Source organism: Centruroides vittatus, unplaced genomic scaffold (genome assembly GCF_030686945.1).
Source record: "Centruroides vittatus isolate TY-2023 unplaced genomic scaffold, ASM3068694v2 contig_738, whole genome shotgun sequence".
In the NCBI taxonomy this organism is placed as follows: Eukaryota; Metazoa; Arthropoda; class Arachnida; order Scorpiones; family Buthidae; genus Centruroides; species Centruroides vittatus.
Genome location: NW_027122474.1, coordinates 1,369,424 through 1,390,293, shown reverse-complemented (window position 1 = coordinate 1,390,293; position 20,870 = coordinate 1,369,424). Strand labels below are relative to the sequence as shown.

The following is a 20,870-nucleotide window of genomic DNA, read 5'->3' as shown; positions in this document are numbered from 1 at the left end:
ATGTAAAATTGACTATATGATATAGTCAGTAAATATTTAAAAAATATTTATTTACATAAAAAATAATGTCTTTTGTCATTTTTAATGTAAATTCAAAATTTTCTAGTTTAACTGTTTAGAAATAATATATTCCTCATTTCAAGTGCTATTTATGCTAGATTTATTAATTAACAATAAGTAGTAAAATTATTTTTTCTTAAATTTATTAATTTTTATGATATTTCTTTTTTATAATTTTTTTTATAATAATTGTTTTCTAGGTAATTACTTATGATGTTTCAGGCCAAGTTTCATGGGAGCAAATGTCATTGGGAAAATTTTCAATAAATGATTCATTTATAATGCTATCAGTTGACATTGTATTGTATGGATTATTAGCATATTACTTTGATTGTGTTATTCCAGGTAGGTTTATTATCTGTTATTTAAATTTAAATAAAATTATATTTTATTTATTGCCTTAAAATAAAAAAATCTTTTAAAAATAGACAAAATACAAAAATTCATTTCAAAGTTAGATCAAGAGAAATTATAAATATTATTTGTGCAGTTTTTTCTTCCCTGTATAAATCAGAAATAAATTCATGTAGTAAGTCCTTACTTGATCAAACATAGTAAATAATGTTTGCCAAATATTGCTATATTTGATCAGGAACAAATTATAGAAAATGATTTCACTTAGAAAGCAATAATGCTGATTTAGATCATTTAGCAAATATAATTTATAAATTATATTTGCTAAATGATCTAAATCAACATTATTGCTTTCTAAGTGAAATCGTTTTCTATAATTTGTATATAGAAATGTATATATATGTATATATTTGTATATTTTCTATAATATATATATATATATTAGTTATTCTAGGGTCCTGCAGAAAATATAGATTACCATGTAACTTGAACATTACCCCGATTAAAACAACTTCTTGCAGAATCCCTGGGAAGGATAAATCAACACACTAAAAGCCTTTTTTTGTGTTCCAGTATCAGTATGAACAGCTTAAGATAAAAACTGTTTTCAACCAAAAATTTGGTCTTCGTCAGGCTGTTGACCAGTATAAAATTCAAAACTGGAATTTGAACAACGTGTTTAAAATTATTTTAAATTCCAAATTATTTAAAAATTGGAAATTAATTTTTGCCTTACATCAGGGGTGCCCAACCTTTTTGTACCTAAGAGCACATTTTAGAATACCGGTCGGACGGCGGGCACCATTTATTTTTTCAAGGTGAATTTAGAATTGACATAGTTAATAATACATACATATAATATACAAAAAACATTTAATTCCAAAAATGTAATTTAACATACACAAGAATATTAACAATAATTTTTATAAAACAAGTAATTACTAAACAATGCAACAAAATCTACAAAGTATAAAAATTCTTTATAAAAAAATATAAATCTCAAAGTTAATGTGATTTTTGGCATTGCATTTCATTGGCCATTGCTTCGTAATTAGAAGAGTATGATGTTATTCCTGCTTGTAAGCAATCGTCAAGGTGTTCATCTGTAAGTCGTGATCTGTACTTTGTTTTCAACAATGAACATTATAAAATCAATGATTCACACAAGCATGTGGAACCGAAAAACTATTTTATTTTATATGCTGCTTTTTTCAAGAATGGAAATTTGTTTCTTTCAACTATATTCCAGAACTTCTCATCTGATACAATGGATTTTAGGATAATGTCATTCTGAAGATCCAAAATTTTTATCTCTACCCCTCCAGCTTACCCCCTCTGGAGAGACCAGGGATCGAATCCGATCGGGTCAAAAAATCCCCACGAATTTTTCGGGATGGTCCAAACGGATATGTCAGGCTCCGTCCCTCATCACCTGATATAGATATATTCATTTATTATAAAGGAGACAAACAAAAATGTATTCGAAAAAAGCATAATTTGAAAAACATAATAAAACAAATATTTGTTTTATTTGGGTCTGTAATTAATCAAAAACGACGAAACACCATTTTAAAGTGATTTTTATTCAAATAATATATTTATAAATAATATGTAGCCAAAAATGTAGCCGCATCAAATTTATGTAACCCAAAAAGTAGCCAATGTGCCAAATGATATTTTTTACGCCAAACTAAAAAAAGGGTAGCCAAATTTGGCGCAAAGTGGCCAAATATGGCAACGCCGGATGAGCTCCAGACAAATGTCTGCGTTGTCACGGCAACCATAGAAACGGACTGATTCATTTCATTTTAGGTATGGGAAATTTGGTTGGCAAAGATTTGGCGCGAGGGGAAAAAGAGATCGGTTGCGTTTCGCTTTGTGTTTTTATCTGTGTTGGATGCCATATCTACTTTTATGTGGTTAATCATTAAAAATGAGAAAACTTTTACATAGCAGTTTACTGAAAACTGAAATAATTTTATTTTTATCGTGGTCGCACAGGGCGGGCGCACACAAAACGACCAGCGGGTGCTATGGTGCCCGCGGGCATAGGGTTGGGGACCCCTGCCTTACATGCTACCGAAGTGATAAAAATATTGTTGTATCCCCAGAAATAAATAATACGATGTATTTGCTGGTGTGTAAACTTTAGCAACGTGCTAGTGTTGTTCACGCTTTTTTCTCATAGCACCACCTCCATGCATACGAAATATTGGCAGCATTTTTCTCATTAATACAGTTGCCAGCCAGGCCGGCTTTATATATTTCCTTCCAGGTTGCAAAGGTGTTGAACCTGATCTGACATTTTTACCAATTTGGCCCTATAGAAAAAAGTGTGAACAACACTAGCACGTTGCTAACATTTCTACACCAGCAAATACATCGTATTATTTATTTCTGGGGATATAACAATATTTTTATCACTTCGGTAGCATGTATGGTAAAAATTAATTTCCAATTTTTAAATAATTTGGAATTTAAAATAATTTTAAACACGTTCAAATTCCAGTTTCGAATTTTATACTGTCAATAGCCTGACAAAGACCAAGTTTTTGGTCGAAAACGTTAGTTTTTATCTAAAGCTGCTCATACTGGGTCACAACAGAAGGTTTTTAGTATGTTGAAATTACCCTGATTTCATTTTCTAAACATTTTGTGATAATTTAAGTTTAATGCATTTTTATATATGTAAGCATTGCATAATAATGAAGGCACTATATGGTCAATGAATCATATTCTTAGTGATGATTTCAAATATTATCGGGTCTTCTGGATATGGAAGCTTCACCAAAATAACATTGTTTATTTCAGTTGAGCTAAAATAGCTAAATTTTTAATATGGTTTTAATATTTTATTCTTATTACTTTTTGCACAAGCAATACTGGTCATATCCATTAGTATTAATATAAATTATAAAAAATAATTGAAGATAAAAATCCTGTAGATTTCACAGTTTAAATAATTATTATATTAATAAAAAGAAAATTGAATTCTCTTAGTTTTGCAGTTTATTTGACTATATTTAACTGTTAGATATAATCAAATAAACTGACACTGTATCAATCAAACTCAAAATGTTTTATGATTTGTTAAAACTGCGATTCCCAACCCAGGGTATGCAATAGGTTGTTCAGGGGTACAGATAAAAGTTAGTTATTATGGCAGAAAAAATAATATATTATGTATCACAAATTAATAGCATTAAAAAATTATTAGGTAAAAAATGTTCCTTGCAACAATCACAAACTTTATTATACATTTCAAAATGAAAAAATAGAAATAAAAACTTATGCTGTCGATTGTACAATGCAACAGATCAATAAATGTTGCACAGTCGGTCAATGGTAGTGAGAATACCATTAAGCGTGATTAGTGATTATGCTATGGACTTTTGATGATGGGGTATGTTACCATTATTATTATTATTATCGCTCAACAATATTCCCACGTGTTGTTTATAAAAAGTATTTTTTTATTGTTAGCAAGGGAAAAGGATATAACTAGTTTCTCCAGATTTTTTCTACAAGTGGTAATTTTTTCATTATTTATTCAGTATTTTTATTGACAAGACCATGTCTTGTTTATAAAATCGTACTGCCTGATGTGTTACCAACTTAGAGGTATGAAGGAGTACATGTCAGAGGTTGTAATTTGGCACAGAGTATTAGGTGCCCAAATCATGTGCGCATAAAAAAAATCCAGACTTGTAGGTACTCAGGAGACCGAGAACCGAGTCAAAATAAAATTCAAAATGGCAACACTCTCTACAAATAGGCAGTGCGAGATTTGCGCATGCGTTGCTTGTTGGGAAGTTGGAAATGCCATGGGGGTACACTAATGAAAAAAGGTTGGGAACTGCTGTGTTAAAACATTAGAAAGTATAAATATACCAAATTTCACTTTTTATAATTAAATATTTTTTAGAGAAAGATGTGCTTAAATTAATGAAGGAAAGTTTACATTATGTTAGAATCAGAATATTTGACAAATAGTTGAAAAAAATTAAATCTATTAAATATTTTAGAATTTTCAAATGTAACAAAAATTATTTTCTGAAAACTCAGAATTTAAAATGAAACACAAAGAATTCACCATCATTATTACATATGAATATACAGTGATTGGCATTACTGTATATTCATATGTAATAACGTACGTCAAATTTAATTCATTCCAGGAAGCTGCTTGAACTCTGAATTGTTTGAAGTCTGAAGCAATTTTTCTCCATTAGAAATAAAATGGAAAGCGAATTAATTCATCTCAAACCCTAAACAATACCCATTTTAATAAACTTAAAACAGCAACTAAACATAATTTAAGATAAAAAATAACAATTAAATACAATTAAATAACAAATTAATTTATTATTAGAATAAATTAAAACAAAAAAAAATAATAAAATATGTAAATTGCTATAATAAAATGAAAATTGCATTTATTGTTTACACATCATTGACTTTGGCATCTTAAACATGGCTGCCAATTCACTACATGCATACCACTTTTATGGTTTGCAATAAGTTTCTTTTATATATCAATCATCAATATTACAGCTTTCCTTTTAGACTTAATTCTGTCCATACATTCCTCAGATGCTATGCTATAAGTAAAATTTATATTGAGTCCAACAGAAAGTTTTTGTGTATTTTTAATAGTTGTCATTACTTAAGATGTGTGATTTAATTATAATACTTCTGAAATTTAATATATTATTGTTAAGTTGAGACTGTATTCTTGTTCAAAAGCTTATTTAATGCTTTGAGTGCATGTACAGTATGAACTTTCAAGAATCATTTATGCTCTGAAAGTGAATTTTTGTCAAATTTAGTGTTTGAACTCTGAAACATTTGAAATATGAGGTATCGTGAAGTTGTACAATGTGGATGTGGCACAAACAGGCCTGAGTGGTTATGCTATGTAAACGTAAATTTCAATGTTTGAAAGCTGAAACTTAGATTGAATTTTTTTTAACATATATTTTTCCTACAGTGGAGTAGATGATTTACAAATGTTTTCCACTACATTCACTAATCTGCTTCAGGTCTAACCAGAATTTCTTATTTTTAAAAAAATGGAATACATCAATTCTAAACTGTATTGGAATCTTTTCCAATACAGTTTAGAACATTTGGGATAGTCACGCGAGTGTACAATAGTCTATGAGAGGCAGTACACAAAAACAAAACAACAACAATTATTTATTTTTTCACGGGATTAGCAATATACAGGATTCTTTCGGATTCCAACTCTTAATGTTATACAGTATCCAAAACCTGGTCGAGTAATTGAGTGAATACAGATCAAAGGAATGCACTCATGACAAATAAGAAAAGACGGACTTGTAATCTTACAACTAACTTACACTAAATTATAAACTAAAAGGGAAAGGAAGAATAACAAGAAGTTGATAGATAGAATACCCAGGTTCTCTGTTTGGTATTGACGCTCTTCTGGTGGGGAACCACTCTAAATTGTTTCTTGATGATCTTTTTCAGATCTCTTCGACGATTCTTTTTATACAAGGGATGTCGTCTGTCTCTCTTGTTACATTAGCAGGGTCCTTTCTCTTTCTGTAGGCCGCCTTCATCTCCCTTTGTCCTTCTAGATGACAAGCAGAAGTTTAACCTTCGCACGTCTGCCTTCACCGAGAGTCTGACCCAAGAATGCACCTTCTTATTGTTCTAGTAGTCTCAGAACTTTGACTTCCCATTGTTAATGAGGTTTGTGGAAAGGGTTACCCCACCCACAAGAAGGAAAGTTAATAGAAAATTCAAGAAAACAAAAGGAAGAACAAAGAAGAAAGAAAACTTAAAACTAAACTTATATCTAATATATACATTAATATGATGTATTGCCACACATTAGAGACATTATAGAATTGAGGCATTCTATTTTTAAAAATAAGAAATTTCAGTTAGACCTGAAGCAGACTAGTGAATGTAGTTGAAAATGCTCATAAATCATCTACTAAACTGCTGGAAAAGTATTTAGGTTGACATTTTTTGAACATAATTATGTGAACCTTGGCATTATATAATGGCACATCTAGTTTTGAAGGTCACTGTCACATGGATCCCATGAAAAGTGACAACACTCATATAACACTTATATAACATAAACATTTTTATTTATACATATAAATAACAATAATCATTATCCATACTATGAAACATCACACAACAATATATATATACATGCAATTATCACCTTTAATTGTCCAGCACAAATGTTTTAACAAAAATAAAAACGTTTTCGATCGTTTTCAACGGTCATCTTCAGTTACAACTCAAATTAAAAAAAGAACGATAAAATAGAATTAAATACGAAAATAATATAAATGCGCATGCGCAACTATAAATATATCGCGCATGATGCCTAATATACAGAATAAATGAATAAAATTATGTAAACAAAAATACGTGGCCGCATCTCTTGTATGTTGTTATTGTTTATCTTTATAAAACGATTTCCATGCGGTTGATAAAGAATCCGCGTCTCTATGATTGATACATCCCGTTTTTTCTTGGGCTTTATATATTTCTAGCTTTTCTAGATGTTTGATTGTATGTCTATTGTTCGTCGGCTTGATGACGGAAGCTTGGTCCCACAATACCTCAATATCTTGTTGCTTGGCGTATGAAGCTAGAACCGTACTGTCCAGATTCTTATTAATCGAGTACTGGTGTTCTTTGATTCTTTGCTCTAAGTGCCGTAAAGTAGCTCCCACATAAACAACATCCGAATTAAATCGTTGGTCCTTTATTGGTATGGAGTAAACCCCCGTTAAAGAGTTCCGATCTTCTCTCTTCTTGTCATTCCTTAACAATTTGTAAACTGTCGGATTACGTCGGTAAACGATACGTATATTATTGGCCTTAGCAATTTCGTTTATCATTTTGTTCAAGAAGGGATAATAATTGATTACCATCTTCTGTTTACCGTTATCCGCGGGAGAGTGATTACTTCGATTCTGGAACGTTGTGATAAGTTTTTCTACTATATTTCTCTGGTAACCTTGTTGTGTTGCTATTTCGAGTATGTAATCCAATTCTTTATAGGTATCACATATGTTTGTGCAATGAGTATAGGCACGCTTGATCCAAGATCGGAACGCCGCATACTTAATATGCCTGGGATCCACCGATTGATTCGGGATTATGATAGTATTTAGACCCGGTTTCCGGTAAATGTTCGTCTTGATTTCCCCTTCCCGCAGGTGATATTAATATCAGGATAATGAAACATGATTCCAGCTAGCACCCTGCAACTACTTGGAGTCATCACAAGGAGAGTCAAAAGATTCACAGCAACCCCATTAGCACGCCTGTTGAATATGCAGAAAGCCACAGTCCTTGCTCCAAAGGCACCAAGAATATTTGCATTTGGGAAAACTCATAAACCGGGTTGCCAAATACGACCAGTTATAGAAAAATGTAATTCTCCGACGTTTCGCATCGAAAAGCAATTAGTAAGATTTATTCGTTCTAAAGAACAAAATCACCCTTTTACTATCACCAACTCGCTACAATTGATAGAGAAGCTCAAAAACATTGCTCTAAAGGATGATGAGTACATGACTGTTATGGATTACGAATCGTTATATCCCTCCATAAAATTACCCCCATGTTTCTGTGCGTTAAGGGATTTCCTTTTTAAAAACATCGAGAATTCATACAAATACCATCAACACATCCTGGAGCTGTCTGATTTAATATGTTATACATCCTTCTTTCAATTTGAAGGGAGAGTTTTCCTGCAAGGTAGAGGGGTGCCAATGGGCAGTCCGATGTCGGCTATACTATGCGATTTGGTGTTACGACAACTCGAAAATACTATTCTTCCCGGATTCCAAAATGATATTATTCTATACACTAGATACATAGACGATATATTCATTCTATGGAATAATAAGCACAACACTCAACGATTCCTAAATGATATCAATGATAACCCTTATGGTTTAACTTTACAACTGGACCAGGAGAGCTATAATAATGTTCATTTCCTCGATATTAATATCACCTGCGGGGAAGGGGAAATCAAGACGAACATTTACCGGAAACCGGGTCTAAATACTATCATCATCCCGAATCAATCGGTGGATCCCAGGCATATTAAGTATGCGGCGTTCCGATCTTGGATCAAGCGTGCCTATACTCATTGCACAAACATATGTGATACCTATAAAGAATTGGATTACATACTCGAAATAGCAACACAACAAGGTTACCAGAGAAATATAGTAGAAAAACTTATCACAACGTTCCAGAATCGAAGTAATCACTCTCCCGCGGATAACGGTAAACAGAAGATGGTAATCAATTATTATCCCTTCTTGAACAAAATGATAAACGAAATTGCTAAGGCCAATAATATACGTATCGTTTACCGACGTAATCCGACAGTTTACAAATTGTTAAGGAATGACAAGAAGAGAGAAGATCGGAACTCTTTAACGGGGGTTTACTCCATACCAATAAAGGACCAACGATTTAATTCGGATATTGTTTATGTGGGAGCTACTTTACGGCACTTAGAGCAAAGAATCAAAGAACACCAGTACTCGATTAATAAGAATCTGGACAGTACGGTTCTAGCTTCATACGCCAAGCAACAAGATATTGAGGTATTGTGGGACCAAGCTTCCGTCATCAAGCCGACGAACAATAGACATACAATCAAACATCTAGAAAAGCTAGAAATATATAAAGCCCAAGAAAAAACGGGATGTATCAATCATAGAGACGCGGATTCTTTATCAACCGCATGGAAATCGTTTTATAAAGATAAACAATAACAACATACAAGAGATGCGGCCACGTATTTTTGTTTACATAATTTTATTCATTTATTCTGTATATTAGGCATCATGCGCGATATATTTATAGTTGCGCATGCGCATTTATATTATTTTCGTATTTAATTCTATTTTATCGTTCTTTTTTTAATTTGAGTTGTAACTGAAGATGACCGTTGAAAACGATCGAAAACGTTTTTATTTTTGTTAAAACATTTGTGCTGGACAATTAAAGGTGATAATTTTCATATTAAGTCTAATTTCCAGTAATTTAAAGTTGGTTTCTACACAACAATATATATATACATGCATATTAAAAAACATTAAAAACAGTTTTTTTAATATGATTGATTATATTGATAGCTTCTTGATTTAAAATATATTTGATATATATATTTTTAAGTCAAAAATATCTTTGGAGGATCAATAATCTAAATCAACCTCAACAGAACAATTCAAAATATATGTGTAAACACCTTTTTGTGTAGGATTCATTTTTATTTGGAAAACATTTTCAACCTAGTCTAATTGGCCATTCTCATGCTACATTTTTTTTGGAACATTTTCACCATTAAATATCATTCCAAAATAGAATACATAAATAGTATAAAAGAATAACAACATTTAAATATTTGAATATAAAGCAAAAATAACTAAAAATTAATATAAATAATGAATAACAGTAAAATGTAAAATAAATAACTCAAAAATATTGACAAAAATATATATAGTAGATAATGAGGTAATTAGGATCTTCTAACAAACATATTTTTTTACAATGTGTTTCCATGCCATTGCCAAGCTGTCTGCATCTCTTGCGTTAATGCACTTATCTTTCAACCTGCTTTTATACATTACAAGTTTTTCAGCATTCTTTGCTAATGTAGGGGAGTATACAGACTTAATGATGTTTGCCTCTTACCGTGTTATCACCAAGCTCTCAGTCTGCACCATTCTGGATAGTACCATGTTATTGGATTTCTTTCTTACATTATATTGATGCTCCTTAAGTCTAATTTTCAAGTTTCTTGTGGTGACATTGATGTAATCCTTGTCTATCCTCAACTGCATGTTTTCATATGGTACCCTGTACACACCTGCCATTTTTTCTGTTTCTAATCTATCCTTATCGTTTCTTAAAATTTGATACATAGTTAGGGCTCTTTTTACAACTGTATTAGACTCTTTATGTTCTGCAATTTCTTTCATGATGTTAGTTATACCTCTGTTAAAAGTGAATTTTGTGATTCCACTAGGTTTGCTGTTTTTTGTCCTAGGTTTGTTATCTTCAAACCTTCTAATCAAATCCATTGTGCTAGTTCCATATCCTAGTGTTGTGGCCATTTGTTTAATTCTGTTCAACTCCTTTAATCTGTCTATTACATTACTGCAATATAAAAAAGCTTTTCTGATGAGTGCCCAGAATTCCACTAGTTTGTATTGATAAGAATCATTTGAATTGGAAGGATGTCCAGTGGGCTGTGTATTGGTTTCATGTACATACTTGTGTTTATCCTTCTGTTTTTAAATTCTATATTTATATCCAAAAAATGTAGTTGTAGTAAGTTTTTTTGTTCTATTTTTAATTTCAGCCCATCTTTGTTACTGTTAACCTTATCGATAAATTCAGTGATGCCTCCTCTGTTGTTCTTCCAAATTATGCATACATCATCCACATATCTTTTAAGATATATAATATCTACTTTGAAGCCATTCATAATACAGTAGAGCATCGATTATTCGACTTAATTGGGGAGTGGGGGTGGTCGGATAACTGAAAAAACGGATAACCAAAAAGTATGAAAAAATACATTATTAATATAGTATATTGGGTATATTGCTATTAACTTACTTCGTATTGAATTTTTATCGATGTTAAGCCTAACAAAAATTTTTTATAATAATAATCGTTGCTATTGTATCATTAAAAATTATTTCTTTATTTTGCACAAAATAAATACAAAAATAAAGAAAAAAAAATAGAAAATTAAGCCTGGTTTAAATATTGGCCTTTCTTTCCTGGTTGAGTCATGTTGCCAGCTAAAGCATGCAAAAATTTAACAAAAATAATATTAAAGTAGTCAAGACATAGCCAAATATTAAAGCGCCACATCACTAGCGGACATTTGAATTTGCCGACTAGAACGCGGTCGGTTAACCGATGTGATGGTTGATCGGGGGTCAGATAATCGATGCTCTACTGCAGTTTTTTCTAGTTTTCATAATACTAATTCACATAACTCTGTTAAAAATCAATAGAAACCAATAAAAACCAATAGGAGATTCAATTGATGTTGTATTGGTTTATACTGAAAAGTAAAATCCAATAGAAACCAATAAAAATTTCTATTGGTATTCTAGGGCAATATTTAAAACCAATAGAATTTTCTATTGGCATTCTAGGGGAATAAATTATTTAAACCAATAGACTCCAATAAAATAATTTTCTGGTCAATGAAAATCAATATAACTTCACAACTAATTTTTATTGGGATGACTATAGCAATTAAAATATTTGCAGATTGGCAAAATAAAAGTAAATTAATGTGATCTTAATTTGAATATGCTATGATAAACTTTTAATTATGTTTCTATTTTGTATGTTTCAATTCTGTAATATGTTTTCAAAAGAAAGATCTAACTCTTCTTTTTATATGTTCATTAAGAGTAATATTTTTTTTAATAGAAATAGTGATGACATTTAATAAATACAAATATAAATATGACTTTTTTACATGGGTAAACACCTTGCTTTAGACCTTTTTTTTGCCGTTACACCATCTGCAATCCTTAAAATTCACAAAGTTACAGAGACAACTTTCTGTAACTTTGTGAGGATTGCTGATGGTGTAATGGCAAAAAAGAAGTACTAAAGCAAGGTGAAAAAGTTGTATTTATATTTTTATTTATTAAATGTAAATAACGTCGGTCATGTTCCTTTTATTTTTTTCCTTAGTGATGACATTTTCTAGCTGATTTTTTATGATAATTTTATTTATTTTTTATTTTATTATAGGTACTTATGGAAGAAAACAAAAACCTTGGTTTTTTTTGTTGCCTTCTTATTGGCAGCCTAAAAGTTTTGATAGTGAAACTCTTTACGTCCCACCAGATATTAAAGTTGATGCCATAAATTCAGAAGATATTGAACCTGTTCCATTAGAATTGTATGGAAAAGAAAGAATCAGGTATATATGTATATACATAATACATTTAAAATTACAAAAGTGTACATACATTTAGACTTTCAAAATATGCATAATACTCTGATTTGATGAATAAATTGTTTATAATTATGGAATAACAGCTTAAAAATTATAAAATTTTTCTAACTGTATGACTGACAGTTGAATTCATTTTAAAATTAACAGCTGCTAAAATATTTGAAACTAAAATAGTTTATGGTTAATGTTACCTATGGTATCCAAGATGGCGACGGGGAAATTTTTCTACCCTACAATCTAGACGGCGGCAGGGATTTTTCCCCCGCCCGTATATTGCACGCGGCGACCGCGAAATTTTTTCTTTCTACCGTACATTTAAACGGCGACGTGAAGGTTATTTCTACCCGACGGTCTATATTAAGAATACTAAAAAACACGAACGAAAAAACAAGAGCACTTACTTTGTTACTGAGCCTTTCCTCTTTTTCTTCGTTTCCCGTCGACTGAACTTGATTCTCCGGCATGAGAAGAGGATCTCTTTTGCGCTTTTCTTTTAACAATGTTCTCGTTTTTTTCCACCTTTTTCTTCTTGGCAATAGGTGCGGGAGCGGCCGGAATGGTCTCCGGTTCTTTCCAACTAGGTACTTTTCCGCGACCGGGAAATATCATTCTGACGTGTTTGATAAAGGTGTGGAATTTTTCGCCGGGATTTTTTAACGTCCAATTGTGATACTTCTTATACATGAATGCGTACATATACGAATCCGACAAATCTTCTGTGTAATGTTTCGGCAAATTCTTCTTGTTTTTTAAGTGACCCCACAATCTTTCGATATTCTGAGTATGAACGCCTGTAATCGGATTGACAAAATTTTCAGAGTGGTTTACTGTTTTATGAGAAATTTCTATACCTTCTAAATCGTCGATGTGGTTATATCCCTTCCATTCGTCTGTGAACACTGAGCTGCCGGAGTTAACGTATTTCGAAATGATCCAATTGAGAGTTATTTCAGATCTGTCATTAACCTGGCATATAAAACAAGTCTTGTCCTCCCGGCACAAACCTCCGACGACCCATTTAGTGCTTTTCATCTTTCTTCCTTTCTCGTATTTTCGTTTACATATCACTGTTTCGTCTATTTCCACTGTTTTGCCGACGCCTCCTATTTTAAACGATGTCAGATTGTGTAAGGACACTAACATAACGAAACGTACGTGGTTAGCCCAGTCTATTCCTGCCTTTTTAGAAACGCCCGAGGATATTGCCGAATTACTCGTCGTGCACTCTAAACCAATATAGTGCCATATGAATGCCAACAGATTGGCCCACGAAACATTGCCGCATTTCCCTTTGAACGTTCCATCGAAAGCCGAACTATTCCGCCTGCATTTTCGGCAACGCATCGCGCAAGAATTCCGGTCGCTGCGATAAATCAATTTGCATGTTTGGCCGCATTCCTCGCAAACTTCCTCGGCGTGTTGGAGGCCTAATTTCACGGCGAATTTCAGTCCGCCACCAATTCTTTCGTCTAATCCCAACTCGGAATACTCCGCTTCGATTAACTGATAAAAACGTCGTCCAGTACACTGTTTCCAAAATCCGTCCGATTCTAAATCACAATCCGCCATGACTCGGTTGCGAAATATCTATTCCAAAAATCACAGAAAACGCTTAGCCTACTTTTCAATATAAACAACTTTTCCAACAGCCTAAATTCGCAAATAAAATTAAGAACATTACAAATTACCTCGTAATAGAAAAATTCCAGAAGTAAGAAAAAACCAACGAAATCTCTCGGCACGACAAGACGCCCACTCATACTCGGAGGAAAAATTTGCATAATTCCGATAACACGCAATTCGAAGAATCAAAGCGCCCTCTACGGATATCTTCAGTTGATGACGAAATCATGACGTAATCCCGGTCGCAATCTCGAACGGAGAGTGAAAAAATTTCCCCACCGCGGTCTAGAATTTCCCCGTCGGCCTCTAGAATTTCCCCGTCGCCATCTTGGCTACCATAGGTAACATTAACCAAATAGTTTATTGTTAATAAGTTTACATATCTCTTGAACTGAAAATTATTTAATGTAAACTTACATCTTAATTTGTTAAATATATTTTGAAATATTAGACAGAGTTATGAATATATTTTACATTTATTTCCGTAAGTAAGTCTGTCACAGTGGCGTGCCGTGACATTTGATGACAGGGAAGCTGTGTTTCTGTAAGAAGCCGACTTCCAGGGGCAATCAGTTAATTGCGCGTCAGTGATGGTCTAGGGCAGTGGTTTTTAACCTTTTTATACTCGCCGCCCACCAAATATTTTATAATTTTTTTGTGACCCCCATTTTTTAATAATAATTTATATTTGATAATTTGATAATTTATCTATAATAAATTGATTTTTTTATTATTGCTTTATTTTTTATATAATAAATGTAAATCATAACTTTATTATTTCATTATCTATTTAAATAACATTCAAACTTCACAATTAAACATGAAAACTCATTAATTTTTAACAGAAAATAAAATAAGAAAACATGTCGATGCTAAAACTAAACTAAAACTAAAACGCCCACTTGTCGTAAGGATTTTGCATATCTTTTGCAAAAATATTTAAATTTTCAAAGCCTACTATTTTTCCTAATTATTTCTAAAATTCCAAGCATTAATAGTTTCTTAAAATTGCTTTGGAATAAAAGAAGTAAATACTGCGGTGTAAGTAGCATATTTACATTTATTTCTTCTGTACTAACAAAGTTGTATGTAGGAAGAAATACAAAATAAATAAATAAAAACTAAATAGGAAAACTTTATCTTTCTTATTTCACTTTTCAATACGATATTCGGATTATACATCAATTTTCTTTTTATTATATTCTGAAGGAAATTTTGCATAATTTGGCGGCCCCCGGCAAACTTCTTATGGATCCCCAGGGGCCGCGGCCCCCTGTTAAGAATCACTGGTCTAGGGTCCATTCGTATTCATTTGTTCGATAAGCCAGTAAAAACTGTAGACTTCTCTAAATGTATTTTTAATATCACAATTACATTCTGAATCACTAGCCATGATATAAGGGCTAAAATTAAAAATAAATTATAAAAACTTACTCGGTGAAATAAAATGTGCGATGGATATACATACCTGGTACAATGTATTGTTCGATTGTATTAATATACTTTTAAAGAAAATTATAATTAAAATATAGCTTTGTAAAGAAACGTACATAAAAATAACATAAAATAGTCTTTACTTTTTAAATCTTAAAACAATCCACTTAGTCAAATATCTTGATACGAGTAGCTAATGGATGGAACTAGTGACGGTCCAGGTAGGTGTGTAGTGAGTGTGTGCGTGCCAAATCCCGAGGGTGCCGATACCGGTCAATGTCAAATGCCTCTTTTGTCGCATCACTAGTATATCTCAAAGGACGCCACAGGGCTGTTGTAAATTTTAAACGTTTCTCACCGTAGCTGTAAAAATCTAACTATGTTAAACTTAATAGTCATTCGTTTTCTAACTAATTCGTTTTAATACCAGGTGTACACGGAAATCAGTTTCCCACTGTACTGAGCGAGTGATTGGTTCTGTTAAGCTTTTGTTGAAGTAAAATTCTGGCTCTTTCAACAGGGTTTTATTTATGTCCCCATTCCCTAATCTCTTAATTATTTAGTCACTTCTTAAGTAGAAATAAGTCGAAACCAGTTACTTTGTACCTGAATATCTGTAGTCTTGGGAAAACAGTGGAAAGACAAATTTTTATGACAACGGATATATAAATCGTAAATTTAAGGAAAATAAATTCTAGAGCTTTTTTTTGTACCATTGTATGTACTGTACGTCTCATTCATTAAATTTGGTTGTAAATGATGCTGCCAAAGTAACAGTTAATTTTTAACACTACTAGAATTGTACACGTTTTTTCTGCATCCCCTTACAGATGGGACGTACTAAATCGTAATATCACCGGTTTAACATCGAAATCCGTAAGTAATATAAGATGGGAGAGCGGAATAAACGCAGAATAAATATATCAAATATTTTAATGGAGTTTTTTTAAACTCCTGTCAACTATACAGAACTATCATAAAAACGTGCCAGTAAATTCCTATCGGTTGGGTTAAGTTATAAATCTAGTCTACGGTGGGCAACCCTTTTTATAACATGGGCCAGAATAAATTTTACGTTTTTTTCCGCGCCGTAGTAGTTAATTGACGCCTTCTTGTGACTCGTAATTTTTTTAGTCTGCAAATATGAAATAAATAAATAAAAAGTTAATTACTACATTTATTTCTCTTATCGTTTTCGAAAATTACAAAGAATTGGAAAAATAACTATTAATTAGTTATTTTTCCAATTTAATAATCTATTAAAGATCTCGCGGGCCGGATAGAAACTTTTCGCCAGCCGTAGCTGGCCCGCGGGTTGCCCGCTGTTGATCTAGTCTCCTCGTTATTCACATAATCGGGCGAGGGTGGCCGAATATCTAGCAGGAGGCTAACAGCCCACAACCGCTCCGGGATATAAAGTCGCGTACTCTTTACGCGTGTGTCGCTTCTACCAGCTAAACCGTGACGTTTGTGCTCTGTAAAGCGCATGCGCCAATGCCTATAATCTGGCTGCTTGGAAGTTGACAGGCAGGCGGATAACAGCCCACAATCGCTCCGGGATATAAAGCTGTACTCTTTACGAGTGTGTCGCTTCTACCAGCTAAACCGGGTGAGGTTGGTGCACTGTAAACCGCATGTGCTAATGCCTATATAATCTGGCTGATTGGAGACTGACCCGGTTTCGACATTCCTTCTGCCACCGAATTATTCGAATATACAATAGCAATCTTATCGTTTTTTTTCCACATGTAGTATAGAAATTTGTAAAAGATACATAATGCAGTTATAATAAAATATTAATTTTAATTAATTCAAAGTACGTTAAAATATGAAAATTTATATTTTATAAAATTCAAGGGAAGGTCATTGGAAGGTGGAATCGGCGCTTCCATTGCTTCCAATGACGGCACGCCACTGGTCTGTCAATTGGTTATAATTTTTAAAATATTTATAATAAGAAAAGATATGAAAAAATTTCTTTTGAAGTGGTTACAAAAAATGTATAATTCATATTACATAGTAATATATTATCCCTTAAAAACTGATGGAATCAGATTGAAAAATAAAGCCCAGAAAAAGCATCTAAATAAAGGAAACTTTTGAAAGTTATGACATAAGAATACTAGAACCAGATTTGACAGTAAGACTCAACATTTGAATAAAGTGCACATTACACAAACTACAACAGGAAGGTTTGGATGAAGCAATATCACCATGATAATAAATGAGGAAAACAAGCATCGTTACAGAAAAAGGCTTCAAACTTTACTTTGTGCCTTAAAGTTTTTTCACTAATATTTCTCTAAAGGTGTTTTAATGTTCAGCCAAATTATTGTAGGTGTAATGACTTTAAGGCACAAAGTAAAACTTAAAACCTTTTTCTGAGATGATGGTTCATTGGTCATGGAGATATTAAGAGTCAAAGTTGGCACTTTAACATTAGTATGTGCGGCAAAGGTTTACTATAGAGTGCTGCTGCACTCTATGATAGCCAAGAATATACACAATGTATACTATATAACAAAGTTAAATAATTTTATTATAAAATATATTATAAATGACAATGTATCATAATGTAATATACATAAAAGATCATTTGGACAGACTAGTTGTTATCTTTGAGATCTCTGTACTAAAGATGTATTACAGGATTAGTTTTTCAAAATTTATTTTATTTAGGAACTCATTTTAACAGTAAATGATATTGAAACTTAAAAGAGAATTGATAGATTGCTTTATATTTTAAATTCTACATATCATATAACAATTTACATTTATTTTGTTAAATATATAATATGGTATATTAAAACACTCATTCTTTTTAAAGAAGTTCTTTGTCCTTTTTGAGTTTAATATCAACTGTTCTAGAAATTTACAATCATTACTGGCTGAAGCTAACCTGAAGAGGGTCAAAAACATTTCCAATTAAGATTAACAGGATTTGGTTTCTATGACAAGGAGTAACAGAAACATGTATTGATAATGGTGCCAAGATTCAAAGACTATAATGATATAATATATTATTGTGTAATATTAATGAAACATTTTCTATTGGTAGTGAAATTAAATAGTTTAAAATAAGCAATAAGTTGGATGATACTCAGTTCTGTTCTAAACTCTCTACCACACTAAATCAATATTTTAAATAAATTTAAAATGTAAATTGCCATTTTATTTTGGAATTTTTGGTTTATCCATTAAAAATTAAATTGGTAGCATATATTTTTTTTTTAAGTTTGAAAATAAGAATTAAATAAACACCTTATGTTTCTATACAATTGTTAAAATTATATATTTAAGAAAAAAAGTCAATTCTACATTAGATATTTAAAAAAAATTGTAAAATAACATATTAATTAAGTTTAATGATATGTTTAATTATCAGCATTTTTACTGAACTGTAATAATTTTCTACATTCTTTTATAACTTTGATGTATATTTTTATATTAACTTATTTGATGCCAATCATATTATTGGTGAATCAGTTATTTCTTTTATTGTATTTTATATTTTCGTTATTATCAAAGACAATTTAATTTCAGAAATAATTTTCATTGCTAATAATATATTTAATAAACATTCTACAAAAATATTTAAATCAATGCTATTATTATTTGTTTACTAAAAATAATGATTGTTAAAGTCAATGAAATGATTGAGTAGAATTCAAATTCACCAATAATCAATGATGAGAACAATAAAAATTGTCTTATAGAATTATTGACATATTAAAATAAGATGATAAAAAATTTTCATAAGGAATATTTGAATTAAAAAATAGAGAAATATTGTTATTTTATATTATATATTTTAATCAACTTTTAAGTGTATTTACTATATATTTTTAAAACAAATTTAAATTGCATAGGTTGTCTGCAAATTCCTTATCTATTTTTGTGAAGTATCTAAGAATTATATGAATTCAATTATAAAATGATAAAAAATTTACACTTATTCAATAATTAACTATAAGGTTCAATGTGATACCTATCAGTATACTTTCACATCTTAAATCATTCTGCAGCATTTCTAAACATTCTGGAACATTATTTTACTATGCTATGTTATATGCAACAATTTGTATATATGTACAAAACTTTCAATAATTATAATTTTTGTCTGATAGCAGTGGCGTAGCAAGGGGATGCAAGGGGGTGTATTGTGCACCAGGCGCCCCTCTACGAGTGGCACCCAAATGGTTTCCAAAGATGAACTATATGTGTTTCTGGAGGGAGAAGGGGGTGCCAATAAAGTGTCGTACCCCGGGTGCCAGTTATGTTCGCTACGCCACTGTCTGATAGTTGTATGATTTGATGAAGCCGTATGCAGAGAAATCTAAAGATGTTAAATCTGATGATTTAGCTGTTAATTCTTCCTTATGAAATTTCCTTATAGATTTTTTTTCTGTTTTCATTGCATTTCTTCTTTTGATTTACTAAACTACTATTTCTCACTTCTCTACAGTTTCTGAAAAAAAAAAAAAAGATTATTTCCCAAAAATAGATAGGTACTTTATAGGAACCCTGTATTAGTAAAAAAATTTTTAAATATTTAATATATATGATCATTTGTTTTTAAATTTGATTTACAGAATTTCAAATATTACCAAGATATTTAACGGCTCTGATGGAAAACCTGTCAAGGCAGTTAAAGGTAAAATATATAATTTTTTTAATAATAAAAAATGTTTTATCATAATTACAAGAAAGAAAGAAATGTAATTTCAGCAAGAATGATTCTTTGAAAATGTCTAATTTTACGCTCAATATCCTAACAAAACTAACTACAGTCAAAGCTTGGTTTTTGAATGACTCACTTTTTGAACAAATTGGTTCACGAACAGAATGTTGAACTTATAATTGCACTGGTTGTGGATAATTGACCAGTTGTAGGTTACAATAACTCAGTTGCTGAACAAGTTACTTGGCAAGAGCCAGCTACAGATTAAAGAGATATAGATGGTCAACTGCCTATACTTCTATGTTAAAGAAAGTTAATGGCCGACCAATCAACGACAGGACTAGTTAGTGGCATCGATATTGCCTTGCATTAGTAATGTTACAAGTGACTTGTTGACGACATTTCTATTTACATTAGATTTCAATGCATGTAATAAAGATACTATTTTCATTTTTTGGTATGCCTGCAGTTGAATCTAAATCAAATTAATTAATAAAAACTGCATAGATTGACATTTATGCAATATAAATGGCATTCAATAATTCATTTTTAAAGGTGCTTAAGTTCAATTAAATAACAAAAATTTATTAATATAGTATTAAATTGCATTTGTATGCATTTTTATGCATGAAATATGGCTAAAAAAGTTAAAAAAAATGGCTTTATTTTGGGTCAGGAACAGATTTTAATCCATTT

At 31.4% G+C, this 20,870-nt stretch overlaps 1 protein-coding gene across 1 annotated transcript in view; it reads left to right on the top strand.

Moving 5' to 3' along the window:
- LOC136980939 (cholesterol transporter ABCA5-like) overlaps positions 1 to 20,870 on the top strand; it is a 72,296-nt gene that overhangs the window by 16,850 nt on the left and 34,576 nt on the right. The window contains exons 9-11 of the mRNA XM_067277137.1: positions 261 to 405; positions 12,229 to 12,400; positions 20,086 to 20,147. Of these exons, the coding sequence (XP_067133238.1) occupies positions 261 to 405; positions 12,229 to 12,400; positions 20,086 to 20,147 (379 nt within the window). The remainder of the gene's footprint in view (positions 1 to 260; positions 406 to 12,228; positions 12,401 to 20,085; positions 20,148 to 20,870) is intronic.